Source organism: Neomonachus schauinslandi, chromosome 5 (genome assembly GCF_002201575.2).
Source record: "Neomonachus schauinslandi chromosome 5, ASM220157v2, whole genome shotgun sequence".
NCBI lineage: Eukaryota > Metazoa > Chordata > Mammalia > Carnivora > Phocidae > Neomonachus > Neomonachus schauinslandi.
In genome coordinates this window covers 46,115,645-46,135,693 of record NC_058407.1, presented here as the reverse complement: position 1 = coordinate 46,135,693, position 20,049 = coordinate 46,115,645, and the positions used below count along the sequence as shown (strand labels likewise).

Below are 20,049 nucleotides of genomic sequence, written 5' to 3'. Positions count from 1 at the left end.
ATTGAGCATGTGCCCACGAGCTGGGGGGAAGGGCAGAGGGAGAGGGAGAAGCAGGCTTCCTGCAGAGCAGGGAGCCCGATGCGGGCCTCGATCCCAGGACCCCGGGACCATGACCTGAGCCGAAGGCAGACGCTTAACTGACTGAGCCACCCAGGCGCCCCTGGTTTTGTAGTCTTGATGGTCACTGTTGCAAATAACACTCTTTTCAATGTAAGATATACTTAAGCATTTTACACAAATCTTTATAGGTATTTAAGACTTTGGAGCCTGTGGTGTTTACCAAGTCAGGAAGATTGGACCAGGCCATGACCGAAAATGCTGCTCTGATGTGGCATCTCTGTTTCTCAGACACCCACCTGTCTACACGAAGCTGGCAGACAATGCTTAGAGCATCGACAACTCCTTCTTCTTTCAACTGTTGACAGCCAATGGATGTAGCAATAAAACACCCCGTTCTACCGATCCCTGCACTGAAAAGAAAAGACAAAGAGTAAAAAGGTGGAGGACAAGTAGAAAAGATAAAATATATTCTTTTATTTTTTATTTTTTTGGTTTTTGAAAATTTTAATTCCAGTATGATATTCATCTCAGCGGTACACTATAGTGATTCAACAATTCCATACAACACCCAGTGCTCATTATGACAAGACAAGTACACGCCTCAATCCCCGTCACCTATTTCACCCATCCCCCCATACACCTCCTCAAGATAAAAGATATTCTTTTAAAAGGGTACGTCTAGGGCGCCTGGGTGGCTCAGTCGTTAAGCGTCTGCCTTCGGCTCAGGTCATGATCCCAGGGTCCTGGGATCGAGTCCCGCGTCGGGCTCCCTGCTCGGCTGGAAGCCTGCTTCTCCCTCTCCCGTTCCCCCTGCTTGTGTTCCTGCTCTCTCTCTCTCTGTCAAATAAATAAATAAAATCTTTAAAAAATAAAAAAAATAAAAAAAATAAAAGGGTACGTCTAAATCTGAAACAGCAAGCCAGGCTTAGCAACAACAATGACAAAGCTCTCAGGCCCAGGTGACAAATCTGGCCCAGAGCAGTGCTTGAACTGCATTCCATCATTGAGTTATAGGCAGTAGGGAGAATAGTGAAAAAGGCATTGTAATTATTCTACAAAGAATAATGAGGACCTGAATTTAGGGAAGGTATAGGCACTAGAAAGGAGGAGAAAGACTTAGATACATCACAAATGTGAATCTGGGGGACCAGAGGAAAGGTAGTGCCCATGAGACAATTCTAGAAGAAGGGCTGATTTGGGTGCAGGGGAGGTTGGTGTTGCATATACTGATGCTGAAGATTCCAGTGAATAACTGAAGATTCAGTTGGGTTTGGGAGAAGGATGTGGCCAGAGGCACAAATATCTGAGTCATTTATATCCAGGTGATAGTTGAATAGAAATACTATCCATCCAATCCAGGAGGGTTTGCCCATTCATCTGCCCTAGATGGTAAATCATCAACCTAACAAGCCCTTTAACTCTCCCCATCCCTCCTTCCTCTCCCTCTCCTCCCACCCCTCAGCAATTTCAACCAGTAATAGTCTTTATGCAAATTTCTCTCAAATTTACATCTAAATTTCCTAAATTTCTCCTAAACTCTAGATTAGCATTCTATCTCTTAGCTGGAACTCTTGATGTTACTATTTTGCACTGGCTTCAGTTCAATGTATCTAAATTCAATGTATCTAAAACAGAATTATCTTTTCCCTCAATGGCATTACCAGTTAGCCACAAGTTTTCCAGCCTAGAAATCTTGGAGCCATCTCCAACATCTCCCCCCTCTCACCTCCCACATCCAATCTGTTATCAATTCTTATATTTTCCACCTCTACTGAAGCTTCTGGGATCCATGCTTTCCTTTCTATAAACTGTGCTCACGTTTTTGACATCTCCTCACTTCATGGTTAGCAATGATCTCATTACGGTTGCCAAGTCTTGAGTCTCTTCCTGGACTAATTCACGATACACACAGCTGCTAGGTTCATCTTTCTAAAATTGGGATCTGATCATATTACTCTCTACTCAAAGACTGTAGACGCCTCCCAGTAGTTCCGGGCAGTGTCTGAGCTCCCCACCATGGTGTCATTGGCCTTGCATAATACGAATGTGACTAACTTTCAAGCTTTCGGTCTTGTTACTGTCCTCCTTGTATCCTTTGTGCCATTTTTGTCATCTACATGAATCACTGCAAAATATGGCTTTTATTTTCCAACTTTCTTTTCTGTGTTAAGGATATTCCTTCAGTCAGAAATGCCCTCCTTCGCAGGCTTTAAAACCACAAACATTGGTCATTTTTTAAGCCCCTGCTCAACATTATTCCAGTTCTGAGAGGCTCTCCTCCGTCGTCATGGTTTGAATTAATAGTTCCCTCTGGGCACTCAAATAGCACTGGTTTCTCATATTTGGCACTTGTTTCTTTTCTTTTTCTTTTCCTTTTTTTTTTTAAGATTTTATTTATTTATTTGACACAGAGAGACACAGCGAGAGAGGGAACACAAGCAGGGGGAGTGGGAGAGGGAGAAGCAGGCTTCCCGCCGAGCAGGGAGCCCGATGTGGGACTCAGTGTGGGTCTTGATGTGGGGCTCAATGTGGGGCTCGATATGGGGCTCGATATGGGGCTCGATCCCAGGACCCTGGGATCATGACCCGAGCCGAAGGCAGATGCTTAACGACCGAGCCACCAGGCGCCCCTCTTTTCTTTTTTTTTTTAAGAAGATTTTATTTGTTCATTTGAGAGAGAGAGAGAGACAGAGAGACAGAGAGAGCACAAGCAGAGGCAGAGGGAGAGGGAGAAGCAGACACCCCCACCAAGCCGGGAGCCCGACATGGGGCTCGGTCCCAGGATCATGACCCGAGCAGATGCTTAACCATCTGAGCCACCTGGGCGCCCTTGGCACTTGTTTCTTATTGGATGGGAGTGCAGAGGAATTCAGAGGTGGAGGGGGGTCCCTTTTAGTTGAAGAGTCTATAAAGAGTTTGTTTCACTAGAGAGATAGGATTTGAACTGTACCCTACGAATGGCAGGCATTTTGGTTATCATGAATGAGGGAATATTCCATGTATGAGAATGGTATAAAGAAAGAATGTTGCAGAACAGGATATATGATGTGCAATAGTGACTAGACTAGCTTGGCCTGAAGAGAAATTTATCCTAGAGAAATAGTGGGAAATAAGACTGGGTAGGCACAATGGGGCCTATAAAGGACCTCACATGGAAAGCTAAGAGGTTTGGACTTCGTCCTCTAAAACAGTGGTGGTTTGCTTTTTGTTGTTGTTGCTGTTGAGAATTTGATAAAAACTATGAACTTTCACTCCCCAGAAAAACCCACATAAGTCTATGTACTCCAATTTGTTAAAGTAATTTCAAGGAGTTCAATGACCCCTGTGGTTTATCCATAGACCCAGGGTTAAGATCTTTTGCTCTAAGCAATGGGGTGCCATTGAGAAGTGCTGAGAGGGGATTCCATACGATGAAGGAGGATTTTAGGAACGTCGTGCAAGAAAAGTGGATGGGGTAGGCTGAGCTGGGGGTGGGGCACAGGGAAGTGGGGTGTGTTTGTGCAATTAGCCAACTACTTCTAAAATACATGGATGAGGTCATTAGGGCCTGAACTTGGGTGGTTGGACAGGAAGTGATGATTATGGGAGAAGCTTTGAAGGGAAAGCCAATCTGGTGACTGATTAGATACTGAGGCTGGAGTTGAGAGAAGGGCCAAAGATAACTGTCAACATTAGATGTTGAGTGCTTGGAAAAAAGCTGGTCTTATTCTTAGAAATAGTCATCAGCAGGGCAACTGGTTTTATAGGGGAAACAGCTCGTTCGTTTTAGATATCCTGAGTGTTTTATGATTTTGGGTGGAGGACGGTTCCAGACCTAAAACATGATCCATTAGGCTGTCTTTCCTCACCCCCAAGTGAAGTTTAGGATAAAGCCTAATGCTAGAAACTGGATAATGACTCCTTTGGATATATAGGTATATAGTGAATTTCACTTTTAATTAAACCACAAAGGTTCATAGAAGAAGGAGGCTAAAGTTACAATTTAAAGTAATTATATTTTATTTATTAAAAATATCATCAAAAGCTATCTTTCAAGGCTTAAGAGGTTAAACAAAGCAACATAAATTATTTTGACGAAGTACGAAGAATAAATGGCTGGTTACACAAACAACTTTAAAGCGATTTGCTTTCGTTTGGGTACACTAAAAGGAAAAGGGGAATGAGGTATCAGTTATGAGAGGAGAGTTTTAAGCTAGATGTTAGGGAAGGGAACCACCAAGGACATCTGTTGCTTTTGTCTGCCTAGCCTCCAAAACCCCACGTTCTGATAATAACACTTTGTTCTCCTTTTGGCGAACTACCGCTTACCCACTTCCCCCTTCATAAATTTATTTCCACCTGTTTTTTTAATGAAATCACTTTTAAAATAGCTGACTGGTTTTCACCACATTTGACATAATGATAGATACATGTTATCAAGATACCATTCAAGTATGGTTCAGGTGCCATCTTGAAACAATAAAAAAGCCATTGATAATTTTTAAAAACGTGTCATTCCTAGCGTCAATGAGCCTGATGAGACTAAACAAATCGATGTAAGTTTCAAGGTCAAGGGCTGAATAAAGTCTCCGGTTCCCTGAGCCATTGATGTAGAAGTGCTGTTCTCTCTACTGTGTCATTGTTGTTTGCTGAAATGCCCTGATAATACCACTTCATTTCTGCAACGTGGCATCTCGGTCAAAACTCAAATATGAAGAAGTTAGCCAATTTCAGTAAATATTGAATTTACCAATAAAGTTGCAACCAGGAAGCACCACCCAACTTCCACCCGTTCAATGACTTTATGGGGGATGGACAGTTGCTTAGGCAGAAAGGACAGTTCATCCCTTACCTGCAGTGGACAACCACAGGCCCCCGGCCTGTGGAAGCAAGTCTGTCTTCTTCGACATCCAGCATGAGCTGTAGAAGAGGCTGAGCACTGTCTGGAGTCTTGTGATCAGGCCATGAGGTGTACCAGTAATGCTTCACATGTTGGGTGTGACTTCCTTGCTGAAAATAGCAAGAGCCACCAAATGCCTCATTTACTTGTGGAACTAAAAGTCATCCAAACCACAATACTGAATGCCTTCTATCACTCCCATCTTGCTGGCAACTGACTTCTGGATGGAAAAAAGAAATCTAGGAGATTGCTGAAGCGTATTGTTCTACCTTGAGAAAACATGACTATACATATGCTGATGTCCCAGTTTGACAGTCTTGCCTCTATTCAATGAGAAATAGATATTTAAAATCGAAAAGTCATATGAAACCTATGCTATCTATATGTGTGCGATTTGTTGTAATAAAGAGAATGGCAGACGCAAAGGAAGCCAAGAGGGAATTGGAACGGTGTGTTTCCTGCTCTTTGAACATTCTTGACAGTGATGATAAACATATTAGCCCACATAGGAACACTTAATTTTGTACTTGGCCCCTACATTTGACTTTCTATATTAGTCCTAAATTGCAGTTTTTAGCAGCAGCAAGGAGTCCCAGGAATAAAGGAGCTACAAGGGGTCACTAAATTAGACAAGCTTTGAGTGAGGTCCATGCACATCATCTCATAAGCCAGTGCCCAGGGTGGGGGAGGGGAGGGCCTGGCACGGAGTAGACCCTCGAGGGCATGTGGTGAAAAGGGTGCCTACTTATCTCAAATTTCCCTCTAAAACCCCCAGTGCAGCCCTGCCTCTACTCTCTGTAGGCTTCTGTTCCAGCAGTGAGGCTCTAGATAGGACTGAACTCTTTGAGATGATTGTCCTCTAGAAGCAAAAACACAACCATGGCAATGTTCCTCAGCATCTGCTGCCCATAATTTCAATAAGATAACTTTTGTATGACACAATCTGGTCTGGGGAAAGTCCCCATAAATTACTGTAACTCCAAGTTTGGGAAGATCTCATCAACACTTCAGGCTTGTCTTGCCTCCCACAACCACCCACAAGCACAGATGTTCTCTTTCACAGTTTCCAGGCCTTACTAAAAGCTGCTTAGACCAAAGTCATGTTAAGAAAACAGAAAAACAAAAAACAACAAGCCCCCCACCCCCCAAATCATGGTAAAGCCTCCAGTACAAACCTTTAGTTAAAGGCATTTGAAAGGTTGAATCAGGGATGTTTTGTTTCTAGAAATTAGAAGATCACAACATCCTACTTAGTGAATTTCCTTAATGCCTACTTACATTAATTTAATTATTCCACATACTAAGAGTAGCTGATGACAAAGAAATACATGAGAAGATGATGATCATTTCTCTTTCATCTTGGCATTATTTTTAAAAATTGAATCTGCCATACTTATTAGGATAAATACTTTCAGAGGAGAAATGTAATCCTGTCATATCCTCTACTTTGTAGATAGCTCCAGCTACATAATCTTACCTTTAAGACAAGGTTTCGAACAGTGTAGTTGTCACATTCATTTACACTGATGACCAGAACCTCAACTTTCCCATATATTCCTCTCTTTTCTGGCCAGTATAGCACACATTTCTGGAAGGGGAGAAAAAAGGAACACAGCAGATATTAATGATTTCACTGGCCTTGGAGTACTTTTCATTCAAGCATCTCAAGAGTTTTTATTTAGTTAATTCTAAAAATATCAGGTATCGATTTTACAAGGCTGAAAATGGACTAAAACCACTGAATTGTACATTTTAAACAAGTGACTTTTATGATATATGAATTATATCTCAATAAAATTTTAAAAATGAAGTATCAATTTTTACACGTGCCTGTCAAACACTATTTTTACTAATCCCATACCAAAAGGGGGCAAGATTTCCCAAAACCTGAAATTAAGAACTAAATTGAAAAATTAAGCATTAAGAAATTAAAAAATCCAAGTATTAGACTTTATCATGTGATACAATAAAAGGAATGGTTTTTCACAATGATTGAGCCAAGTCATATTTTCATGCTCCGTCCAGTTGAAGCATTTAATAAGAGTATCTGTACTGTGTTAGATGCCACTGAATGAAGGTTCCCTAGTATGTAAAGAAGATGTAATGATCATTAATATATCTACGGTATTATATTTTCCAGGACCGATGGTCTTTTCACCTATAGGGTCGATTGAAATAAATGTATAACAAAATTATTAAAAAAAACATTTTTAGGGACACCTGGGTGGCTCAGTCATTAAGCGTTTGCCTTCGGCTCAGGTCACGATCCCAGGGTCCTGGGATCATGACCTGAGCTGAAGGCAGTTGCTTAACCAACTGAGCCACCCAGGTGCCCCTAAATAACTAAAATCTTTTTTAAAAAAACATTTTTATAACGGATCCTCTTTGAAGGGTTTAATAAGAGTAATAATAATTATATTGCAACCATGGCATTATAACATGGTAGTTAAGGTGCAGGTTTTGGAGCCATAGAACCTAGGTCCAAATTTTGGTTTTGCCACTTATAATTAGCTGAGGATCTGTAAGGAAGACACTTAATCTCTGTGGCCTCAGTTTACTCATCACTTACTACATGAAAGGCACTTAGGACAAAGCCAGACATACAGTAAGCATTTAAAACACGTTGTTCGGGCGCCTGGGTGGCTCAGTTGGTTAAGCGACTGCCTTCGGCTCAGGTCATGATCCTGGAGTCCCTGGATCGAGTCCCGCATCGGGCTCCCTGCTCGGCAGGGAGTCTGCTTCTCCCTCTGACCCTCCCCCCTCTCATGTGCTCTCTGTCTCATTCTCTCTGTCAAATAAATAAATAAAATCTTTAAAAAATAAATAAATAAAAAATAAATAAATAAAACACGTTGTTCTTCTTATTGTTGTTCCAACTTCAGGTTTTTGATCTAAATGATTCAGTCATTACTTCATTATACATTAGATCATGAATTAAATACTGTATAATTATTATATCCAAGCTACATTATTAAAAGAAAAATACAAAACGAGATTCAAGCATACATATAGGCTCATATTATTTATTATTTTGCCTTTTAAACAGCTACAAAAAAAACTGTGAATTCTGACCACATATTTCAATGATTAAGAAAGTAAAGTGTGAAAGGTGATGTTTTATTTCAAGTGCCCAGAGAAGCAATGTTAATTTTAGAAATACTGTTTAAATAGAACTTATCATTTTCTTGCAAACACACTTGCACATTTATAGAGAAATTCCTTCACATTTATAGAGAAATTGCCTTCAGTCAGGACATTAAGTCCTCAGGATACTTGTTTCTTTACATCCCAGGTCAAAGGCATAGGACCACACTTGAAAAAAATTAAGAACTTACAGATTCAAAAGAGCAACAAAAGAAAGAATCACAGATGTACAGAACTGAAGGAAAAGACACGTAAAGTATCAGAAACACACCTCAGGGAGTCTATCATGCTAAGTACTAACCACTCCACATGCTAGAGCCAGGATGGAATCACTGTTTCTTTCATCCATTACAATAAAAACACATTTGCATCCTCTGTGTCCTGGTCCTTTTCCAAACAAAGTAAATCATTTTCACCTCTATTTACATGCCACCCCACACCCAAGATCGGCCGGCAATCAGGCTAAAGGCATACTCTGGCTGACATAACATTAAGTAAAGAAACCTTTTAAAAATAAAGCAATTTATTTTTCTCCTCATTTACTAGTGCCAAGTGTCTCAAATTTCCCAGGTTTGTTAAAGAGAATCATACTAACCAATCTGCCTGGTTTCTTTCAATGAAGCATCAATTATTTTGATGTGAGACTCGAGCTATTGTGTAAAACCCATGCCTCCTGGATGAATCCAAGAAGAGTGACAAAGAATCTTGAAAAAGGTATTGAACAAAGAAAGAGGCATTCAGCGGTCCAGCAGTCTGGCATACGTGCCCCATTGTCCACGATGAGCCCTGAGCAGCAGGCCCCTCTTTGGGAAGGTGGCTCTTGAAACTGGTAGGAAAAAGCTGCAAGGCAGGAGCTCAAAACCTGCACCCTGACTCTTAACAATACTTGAACAGTCTTGTGCACCTACTTGATAAATGGAAGCGCTGCTCGGTTCTCTCTCAAGCTTGCCGGGGCCCTCTTGAATGTTTTTCTTGACTCTTTACCAAAAATGCAATTGGCAGTCAGCTCCCAGTAGACAATGCAATGTGACTTGTTCATTCAAACAACCCTTAATTAGCATCCCATCTCCTTTCTGAGATACAATAGCTTATTTTTACACACTGAATACATTTTTCCCCCTTTAGGAGCACATAGAAAAAGAGACCAGATAAATGTGGGTGCTTTTGAATGTGAGGTGGGGGAGAGCTGCAAATGTAGTTGTTTCAAGAGCACAAGTTCACGTTCAAATTATTTTTGTGAACAGCTTTTTAGGGTTTCTTTATTGCGGCACTAACAATGATATGAAAGGCAGAAAATGCAAGGAAGGAAAATGCTCTCTTACAGATAATATTGTGAAACCCCACTAATTGTAGGTAATTCAAAAAAGCATGCTATCTCGCAGAATACAACCCCAAATTATCACTATTCTTTGCTAACTGGGCTGATCCTTTCAGTGAAATTATCTATTAATTCCAAAAATTCATAACTTGGAGGAAAAAAGAGGTTTTCAGAGGCTCATGTGTCTCTTGTACAAACAAGTAATTAGTGAACCCTGACTGTAAAGATTCTGGACATCAACAAATTCTTCATAATTAGTGGTTTATCGTAAAAGTAGAATGCAGTGCAAAGCAATGCAAACTCCTCTATTTTTTTTTTCTTTGACCCTCCTTCTCACTTCCACCACATTAGGGCTATTTGTGTATAGAGAGGAAGGAGGTCTAGCTAGTAGTTTAGTTGCCTGGAAAAAAAAATCTATTTTTAAGTTACTTTCTTTTTGAATTCTATGCATTTAAAATAAAAAAAGATTTTGCTCTCTGAGCTGAAGACACATATCATCACATAGACAGTGGCTCTAAATAAATAAAAAGAAGATGGTCAGTTTCATTTGGGTTATATTAGCATATGAGAGGTATAGGATGGGTCAGATTGCCTACAGTTATTATAGTTACTTTCATTCCTGTGTTCCTACTAAGTATTACCAACAAAGGTGCAGCAATTTATTATTACAAGTACCTTCACCAACATATCACTTAATCCCTTCCACAATCATTTGAATTAGGTACACTGGGTTAAGTATTATTATTATTATTATTATTTATCATTTGACAGCAGAGGAAACTGAAGTTCAGGTATTCTGATAGGGGGCTCTGGGAAAATTCCCTTGGGTACTAAAACTCTCAGAGCAAGTATCATCTTAAAAATTTAACTTTCTATCTTTGATATCCACTGTCTCTTAACCAACCCTAATTTGCCACGGCATTAACCAGTGGCTTTCCTTCTCTCTGTGTAGTAGGCTGGTGCTCATGCAACACAATGTTCTCGGGCCGCCTCCTACTCAGCTCAGTACTTCTGTTACCATTGACTGAGCTGTTACGTGTTCACCAAGGGGTACTTACATTCAAATCTTCTTATGGCAATTGTAACTCATTAGTGAAGCTCGGTAATTTAATTTTACGTAAACTAATGAAACAGGAAGGTGCAGAGGAAAAGGGAATTGTTCTAGGAAATAATTGTACAAGTTAAATAAGTTTTTCATTGGGAAAAAAAGGACTCAGTAGAAAAAACAGTAGTCAAATCAGGTACAGGTGACAATGATAAAAGTCAGTGCAAAGTTTGAAAATCTATGGAGGATTCTGCAAGCACAATTCCTTTACAAACTTTTCTGTGTTCTCTCTCATTTTAAAGAAACTGAAATGGGAAATTTTGATGATGTATAAAGGGCATGATTTACATAAGCCATATGATCTAGAACTCCAGCTTCGGACCAACACTAACAAAACAAAACAAACTGAGTCCTATGAAAAAAATGAACAAATTTTAGTGTGAGCAAATGTACATGCCTTAAGATAAAGTAAAGCATTAGAGTTCTGTTGTTGTTGTTTTTGTGATTTTTCTACTAACTTTTTTGGCTAATTGTGTCAAATAAGAGGGCTTCTAACTATAGTTAGAAGTAAAGCAGGCTACAACAATTGAGTAAAACCTAGCAAGTAAAAAGTTAGGGTGCAGTTATATTTGGAATATAAACATGTTTGAAGGGACAGGTGAGTAATTTTGCCCGAGAGCTGTCAGCCTCTGAATTACGGGCCACCCTTAATTGCTTGGGCAGGACAAGCATAGGAAATGGGAATGAGAGATTAGCTGTCCAGCATTGCCAGGCAGTGCTAGGCCAGGCTGCCTCTCTAGATATTATAATTGCTAATTCTGGTCCTCCAGGAAAGCTGAAAACTGGTCAGCAGGCTCCCCTGTCTACCTGCCAGGCTGGCCTTCAACATTACCTTCCTTGACCTTGTTTGGACAGACACCTGATCCTGAGACTTGGTTTGCTTGGGGGTTTTTTTTGGTTTTTGTTTTTTGTTTTTTTCATTCTTGGTACAGGCATACCTTGTTTTATTGAGCTTCACTTCATGTGCTTTTTAGATCCTGCATTTTCTACAAATTGAAGGTTTGTGGCAAGCCTGCCTGGAGACTCCTTCCTGGAGTTTATTAGCACCATTTTCCCAACCGTTTTTGCTCGCTTCATGTCTCCATGTCACATTTTGGTAATTCTCACATATTTCAAACTTTTTCATTATGATTACATTTCTTATGGTGACCTGTGATCAGTGTGATCTGTGGTGTTACTATTGTCATTGTTTTGGGGTTCCATGAACTATGCCTATCGATACTTGGGTGTGCTCTGAGTGCCCCACTGACTGGCCATTTCCCGTGCCTCTCCCTCTCCTGGGGCATCCCTATTCCCTGAGACACAACAGTATTGCAATGAGGCCAGTTAATAACCCTACAATGTCCTCTTGGTGTTCATGTGAAAGGAAGGGTCGTGCGTCTCTCGCTTTCAATCAAAAGCTAGGAATGATGAAGCTTCGTGAGGAAGGTACGTCCAAAGTCGAGATAGGCCGAAAGCTAGGCCTGCTGCACCAGTGTGCCAAGTTGTGAATTCAGGGCAGAAGTTCTTGAAGGAAATTAAAAGTGCCACACCAGTGAACACATGAATGATAAGAAAGAGAAAAACCCTCTTGGTGATATGAGAATACTGGGATTATTAAATAAGAGCTTGGCAATTATTCATTTATTTATTAGAAAGTAGAAAGGTTCATGAAAATATAAAGCCTGGGAATTTCTAAAGATAACTCCACCTTCATTTTTTTGGGAGGAAATGATTTTTGTCTATTCCAAACAATGACGCTCAACACAATTGAAAGTTGGCACATTTTTGGTAAACAGCATTTTCCTGGTAGTGTGAAGCTTACTGCGTATTTCTTTTGAGCCAGACTTCTCAGTATCATTTTGATCTGCAAAACATCAAAGTTTCCTCTATGGAATTATATTTACATCCTGGAGCGTCTGGACTGAAAGGAATTTTTAATTTAATTTAATGAGTAATGCATTCTACTCAGATTGAAACAATGTTGCTAAACGTTGCTAAATGTGGCATGCGTTCTGGGTCATCAATTACTGTCTTTCCTCCCTTGCTAGGTACTGTTCTTCTGATTTTTGGCTTCTATGGCTGCTGCTGAGAAGCCATTTGTTAGTTACTCTGTTGTTAAAATCATCTCTGCAGTGTTTTTTAGTTTCATAGTTGTATCTAGTTGTGGATTTATTTTTACTTACTAGCCTAGGATTTATGGTGTTTCTCAAATCTGACAGCTCGTGTCTTTTATCACTTCTGGAAAATCCCTGGCCACTATTTCCTCACATATTACTTCTTTTCTTATGTTCTCTTTTTTCTTCTTCTAAAATATCCATTATATATACATTGGACATTTACATACTAGGTCTTAACTTTCTTTCATATTTTTGGTCATTTCAATCTTCTGGGTAATTTCCTTAGCTCTATTTGTAACCCAGTCATTATTTTTATTCCGCTACTTCTACCCTGCTATCACACCTGTCTAATGAAGTGTTCTTTTTAAATTTTAATATCTACATAACATTTATTTCTAGGACTCTTTGGTTTGTTTTTACATCTTCCTAGTTTTCTTGGGTAGTAACTTCTTCCCCTGTCAAGTTTTTAATCTTATATTTTGTGTGCTTAATTATAAAAAAAATAGCCTGTATTTATAGTTTCTATTATTTTCATTTCTTGTGGGTCTACTTTACCTGCTTGTTGCTTCTTCTGATTTTTCCTTACGTTGCTTATTTACTTGTGTTGTCTCATAACTTTGACTTGTGAGCTTATGTTTGGCTGGGCTTTTTCTGTTGAAATTCTGTGATGTAGATCCTGAGAGTGTATGCATCCAGAAAGCTTTTGCCTTTGTTTCTGTAAAGTGCCACTGAGCGTTATCAATCCAGGATTACGTTTTCCATTAATTGTTCTGCTTGGGATTTCCTGGTTTTCGAATGAGGTTCTACAGAGAACCTTTTTATCTATCTCATGAGGAGACCAGATTTAGATGGATTAATTTCCTGTTATAGTCCTATTTTGGTCGGCAGGTTTATTTTTGTGGCTCACCTTTTTACTGAAGGCACAGCCCTTGCAGGAGCTCACTCTATGGAAGGTCTCCATTCCAGCTCTTGGCTCCTGCAAACTCAAGGCTTTATCTCCAGTTCTTGTTAAAGCACAAGTAACCCATAATTCTCTGGCTTTATGCCTTTTATTCGGTTTTTAACTGCTGGGACTTTTTTCCCCCCAAGCTCTGTTAGGCATGCTATTTTTATTTTACTATTTTATCTGTAAAACATCAAAGTTTCCTCTATAGTATTATATTTACATCATGGAAGCTCTGAACAAAAAGGAATTTTTAATTTTAATAATGAGTAATGCAGTCCACTCAGATCTAGGAAATGTTGCTAATTTATGTTTTATATTTTAAATTTTACCTAGTATGACTAGTTTTATAATGGGAGGTTTTTCAGATGATCTAGCCTGTTTGTATGCAGGCATGCATATACACAGAGAATACACCTTTTAAACTTGAAGAGTCTGTTCTGAGTAGGTAAAATAAAGGCAAAATGTTGTGGATATTAAACAACTGTGCAGGAATTATCAGTGGCCTGATGTGTTGATATATTGCTATGGGTGAAACAGCTGAAAATATTAGGGGCGGTTTTTATTATACCTCCTCAGGCTTTCATATAAGATTCATAGAAATATATTTATTTAGTAAGCTATATAGTTAATTAAGTATATAGCTTCATCTACTGGCCCAAAATACACTTGTTTTTCTAGGATAGATTTCAGAAAAAAATCCTTTATCTACTGTAGCAAAAATGAAAGAAGGCAACAAGCTTTACAAAACTTATAAATTGCTGCTTGTGAGCCTGGAATTTCTTGATTAGCACAAGATTATACTATACTGAAGGGTTATAGCTCACCAAAAAGGTATAAGGGAAAGCTCGGTTTTCTTAAATTCTTATTGTCATCGTGAAGCTCTGATACAGTAATTTTGACAAGAAAGCAAACACAAATGCTGACTAAAATACAGTAAATTATTCCAATAAGATGCCCTAAAATGTAAGCAGTACATAGCACCCCTTGGGAATTACACAATTCTGTTTTTATGATGTAAAGTACTGAATGAGTGTTCTGTAAGCTAGACCCTTAGGAAAGACTGCTAGTACGGAAATGGAATCTAACCTTGTCTCTCTCTTGGATTTCTTGTTATGAAGATATTGAAAAAGTTGCTTGGCTTTTGTAGCTTCCTTCAAATCTCCCTGGCTCAGTGGGGCTTCATCCCTCCTCCCCATATCATACAAAAGCTTACTCTTCCCCCCTCCCATCCCTCCTACAGCTCAGCACACCCAATCTCCTTATCCTACCCACCTTATTCCCCCTATACCATTTATCCTTTCTAGTTGCTACAGTTTTATGCATTTATTATGTTTATTGTTTTTTAATCTGTCTTCCCCATTAGAAAGTTAAAATCTACCAATGGCAGGCATCTCTGTATGTTTTTTTACTAGTATATTACCAACAACTTAAGTAGTATCTGTCACATCGTAAGTGTTCAAAAATTACTTGGGATATGAATGAGTAATTTTTTTTTATTTCCCTGCTTATAAATCGGAGTGATAATTCCTAGCCCCTCATTTCCTTACAGAGATATGTGGGATATGTGAGATACATGTATGTCAAGTATACTGATTCTTCTGATAGAAAGCTGCCGTTCATACAATGACACCAATGACCATTCTTGGAAGCATGAAGTGAACTTGTCTTTCAATGTCTTAAAATTTCCATCTTAAATTTGTTCCGAAGTACATGGCAATTTTCCTTATACAACATCTCTTCTATAGCAACAGAAAATTTATAACATTCACTACTTGGGTAAAGGTCATACCTCATTTTTTTCTTTGAGTTTTGTGATCATGACAATCACGGGACTGTCTTCCTGCCAAACCATCTGCCAGAAATCATTCACGGTGTTGATCATGGGGCCCTGTGTGGCAATGAATACTTTCTCTTTGCCACTGTAGCCCTGGTTTGAGTAAAGAGACAAAAATACTGGATTTGAAATTCATGCCTTCCACTGAAAGTTTAGAACCAGTTAAGAACAAATTGGCTCGACTAGTCCAGACGCAACACCAGCTTTCACAGCTTCACTGACTCTAGCACCATTCATCCGGATGCTCTCCCAGCAAGTCAAGCACAGCGCACAGCAGTGAGCGGCATAATGCCCCGTGCTCACCAGAGCACCCCAGCACCCAGAGCACTGCAGCCAGAGATGCACAGGAAAGGAAGACTCAAGGTAAAGGACCTGCTACCAACGTCGATTATGACAAACGAACGAATAAGCTTGCTAGTAACCGAGTTAAATCAAAATTAATTCACTCTGAGGGGAAAAAAAAAAAAAAAGCCCAACAATTTCAAATAGTAAGTCGACATGCTCATCAGAAAGAAATTTATAGTTACTTACTTACCCTAATATAATTAGCATTAATGTAGGTGCTCAAAGAATCAGTTACATTTTTTGGTCTTAGGCACACTCTGCTGAGGGGATCTAATGAAGAAAATAAGAAGGAATGCATTAGACAAATTTACCCTTTTTAAAGTTCCTTAGAACACCAGTAACTGTACATAGCACACTTGTTAATTTACATACTGACCATCTGGCTTGTGTCAATGTTTGTTGCTGATGCGTCTGTGTGTCTGTCTCTTGATCCACCTGTGTTTATTGAGGGACAGTTGGGCCCATCTTGGCCCCTGTCTCTTAACACAAATCTTGCCCATAAGCTTGAGACGATGAGTTTATTCATCATGCTATTTTTTGTGCATTTCTGATTCTTGACCTCATTTCTTTTTTATGCTCCTTTTCCTGTTCTTTGGATTTGGAATTTGTACCAGATTTTCTTACTCACTTCCCTCTTCATTTCTGCCCAATAACAAACACTTGGTCTGGCCCAAATCCCCGTCCCTAAAGAAGCTGTCTTTAGTTACCCTGTGTGGTAGTTTGTCCACCTAGAGCAGGAAAATCTGATATTAGGCAGATTGTTATAGTGCTAGCAACATTGTCTTAACTGTTCAAATCATTTTCCATCCAGAAGTTGAAAGGCTCTTTGCAAAACATGGTGTTATGGAAAATATGGTAGCTATTTTGACAAATGTTTACATAAATGAATTAAGATCAAATCATCCCTTTATGATTTCTTTAGTCGGACACACTCCGAGCCTCTTAAAGGTAAAGATGGAGATTTTTCATTACATCTAAGACTTAGTGTCTAAGACTTAGTGTCTAGGACAGTGCTTATATATATATATATATATATATATATATATATATATAAATGTCTATTTATATATATATAATAGATATCAATATCTATTATATATATCAATATATAATCAATAAATGTCTATTGCATTGATTTAGATGGTTCTTTCCATTTTTTAAGAAGTCAGTTCTATGCATTCCTCTCTAGTAATTGTTTTATTACTGTTCTTCTCTAGACAGGTAAACTTGTGAGAGCTTATCATACCCACTGTTCTTACCTCCTCCTCTAGAATTCAATCCTCCTTGTGTACACCCCAATTTATTCTAACCTTAGTTTTATGCAGAGACTACTTTTGCTGATGCCACCAATGACTCTTTTTGTTGACCTAAACCAAATCAGCCTATTGTGGTATTTTTTCATGTTTTATTTTAATATTTACCATCTTATATTTTAAGTGCTTACATTTTTTGCCTGCCCTCAATGAATTGTACTGAACCCCTTAAAGGCAAGAATTGTATTTAATTAACTCTTTTTTTTTTTTTTGAAACTAACTTTTGTATCCTTTGCAATTTCTACCTGGTATGTGGCTCATAGGGTGCTTAATACCAGAATTCATTTCTATTAGAGTTGAAACACTGTTTTTGACTTTCTAGATTCCTTTTCTTTCTTAGCAAAGGGGACAGGAAAACTTTCATTCCTTTTCCATATCCACTGACTATTAGAAGCTTCCACAGGGCTCTACACCAGTGAGACTTGAAAAGAGGCCCACTTCCTTCAGTTTTTATAATGCCTACCATGTATATGATTTATTGGGAACTCAGCCCTATAAACTGCTTAGAGACAGGTTTCTCGTCAAGCTAAATTTAGTTTGGAAACTGGTAATTTATAAGATTTCCAAGTATTTAGAGGTTTCCAAAAACTTTTTAAGCAAGAATGAACCATAGGACTGAGTAAGGGAAAACTGGCATCCTAACCAAAGCCTTTTAGCCTTTTTACTCTTAGGCTGACTAATAAAAAAAGCTGAGGATTAAAGAAAATCCAAAACTTTATCATCATTGTCATCATCATCATTATTTTCATCATTACAGTTATAATTGTATTCATTTTATGCATTTTAAGTCGATATGTGTATTTTAAATTTATATATTGGTCAAATTCACTATGATAACCTTTTTCAGGACAGCTATTTCTGGATTAGATGTTGAATATTTAGCATGCCACTTATGACACATCTGGGAAGTGGTAATAACAATTCCAACACTGAGCAATTTTTCTTCCCTTGCCTCTGCTCTTCCCCTTTTATTTCCTTCCTTCTCTCCTCTTGCTTTCTTCCTCTTTCGTCCCCCTTTTCCCTCCCTCCCCTCTTGCTCTCTTATTCCTTCTCTTCCTTCTGCTCTCCTTCCTGTTTCTTTTTTCCTCTGAACAAATTATTGAACACATACAGATTTAGTGTACAGAACACATGAAATTTCCCCGTCTAGCCTCTTTAAAATACCTCTGGCAATTTAAGTCCTCTATTTAACAGACAAAATGGTACCTGGATCCTGATAGTCTTTAATTTTTTTTTTTTAAGATTTGTTTATTTATTTGAGAGAGAGTGCAGGGGGGAGGGGCAGAGGGAGAGGGAGAGAGAAACTCAAGTAGACTCCACTCTAAGCATAGAGCCTGGCACTGGGCTCGATCTAACCACCATGAGATCACAACCTGAGCCGAAGTCAAGAGTCAGACAGTTAACCGACTGCACCACCCAGGCGCCCCTGGATCCTGATATTCTGACTGGCATCCTATCAGATTTTGCCAAAGGTTATTCTGTGTTGAAGATTTCTTCTCTGGGCAGAAATGCATTTGAGGTTTGGAGTCAAGAGGAGAAGATATTAGATGAAAGAAGAGTTTATACAGCTAGTATATCCCTGGGCAAAGACAGGGATGAGAGGGATAGCATAGTTTTTCTGGATGAATTCAAGATAAGTGGGAAATGGGAGGAAGGGCAAGGACTTGGGTCCTCCTTCAAGGTGACTGGGAGTCACCTTCAGTTTACTGCAGGAGGGAGAGAACACTCCAGGCCTGCATTATCCAATATGGTGCCACTAGCCACACGTAGCTAACTTGAAGTTGATTAAAATAAAATAAAACTTAAAAATCAGTTCCTTGGGTGCACTGGCTATACTTCAAGTGCTTCATTGCTATACGTAGCTAATGGCCATCACATTGGAGACAGAGAGCATTTCCATAACTGTACAGGATTTTGACGGACAGTGCTGATCCTGGCAATGCAAGATGGCGATTATATGGAAACTCACTTTTTAAGATCCATGTGAAAATTATAAGAGAAAACAGGGCTCTTAAATAGTCTGCTTTTGAAACCGTAAAGTCTTCTTTCCCTAGTTAGTGTTATTATTTTCTGGAATTGGTTCTGGGGTTAATGATCAACGCATCCTCAATTAGGTGGAGGGAAAGGAGAAACTAACATTAGGTGGGGGCTCACTATTAGTGGGAACGTCCTTTTCACATATGATTACTTAATTCTCTCCAGGGCCCTACGTAGTAATATTATTATCATCACTATCTTTAGGGATGAAGAAAGGATGGCACAGAAAGATTAAGTTGTCTGCCGTAAACTATGAATGCTCCTGCCAGGGTAGGGAGGCAAGTCTAACTCCAATATTTTGTTTGAGCCACACAACTTGTTGCCTTAACGAGTGGCTCACTTACTTGCATATCTACTCTGTTCTGGGCACTTAATAGAACAGGAAACATAAGTAAGAAATATTACCAGACTTTAAATTTTTAAATATGAAATGATGGCCAAAGTAATTAGAGTTTAATTAATAGAGTTCTTTAATTTCATCTATGTTTTTTTTTAAATTTTGTTCTATTATGTTATGTTAATCGCCATACATTACATCATTAGTTTTTGATGTAGTGTTCCATGATTCATATGATGTTTTATATTTGTATACATAAATTGCATGGAATAAATATACATGAAATTTGTTATTATACTTCATTGTTGTGCACATAACTTCATATTGATGTGTGATCAGTTTTTTTTTTCCCATTGCTTTTGTGATTTAGGACATAGACATATTTTCATCATTAACATTTGTTTATGTTGCAAAATAATGTGATATAAATTTACCCTTTGCACTTCAATCTACCACATAGAGTGTTCTGAGCCAGGCTAACATCATCCTTAGAGAAACAGCCATGATTTAATTTGTTCTTGGTCATCCGTATTTCTGCTGCAAAACATCCTCCAAATTATATGGCCTCACTAATATGTACAAGCTGAAAGCTTTTTTTTTTTTTTTTAAGATTTTATTTATTTATTTGAGAG

At 38.7% G+C, this 20,049-nt stretch overlaps 1 protein-coding gene across 2 annotated transcripts in view; it reads right to left on the bottom strand.

The window, feature by feature from the left end:
• The window catches only part of PTPRR (protein tyrosine phosphatase receptor type R), a 214,723-nt gene that overhangs the window by 17,426 nt on the left and 177,248 nt on the right, over window positions 1–20,049 (bottom strand). For both annotated transcript variants that reach the window (XM_021678590.2, XM_021678589.1), the window contains 5 exons: window positions 15,921–16,000; window positions 15,341–15,478; window positions 6,417–6,527; window positions 4,892–5,049; window positions 357–470 (listed from right to left, as the gene is read on the bottom strand). In XM_021678590.2, coding sequence (XP_021534265.1) covers window positions 357–470; window positions 4,892–5,049; window positions 6,417–6,527; window positions 15,341–15,478; window positions 15,921–16,000 — 601 coding nt within the window. The remainder of the gene's footprint in view (window positions 1–356; window positions 471–4,891; window positions 5,050–6,416; window positions 6,528–15,340; window positions 15,479–15,920; window positions 16,001–20,049) is intronic.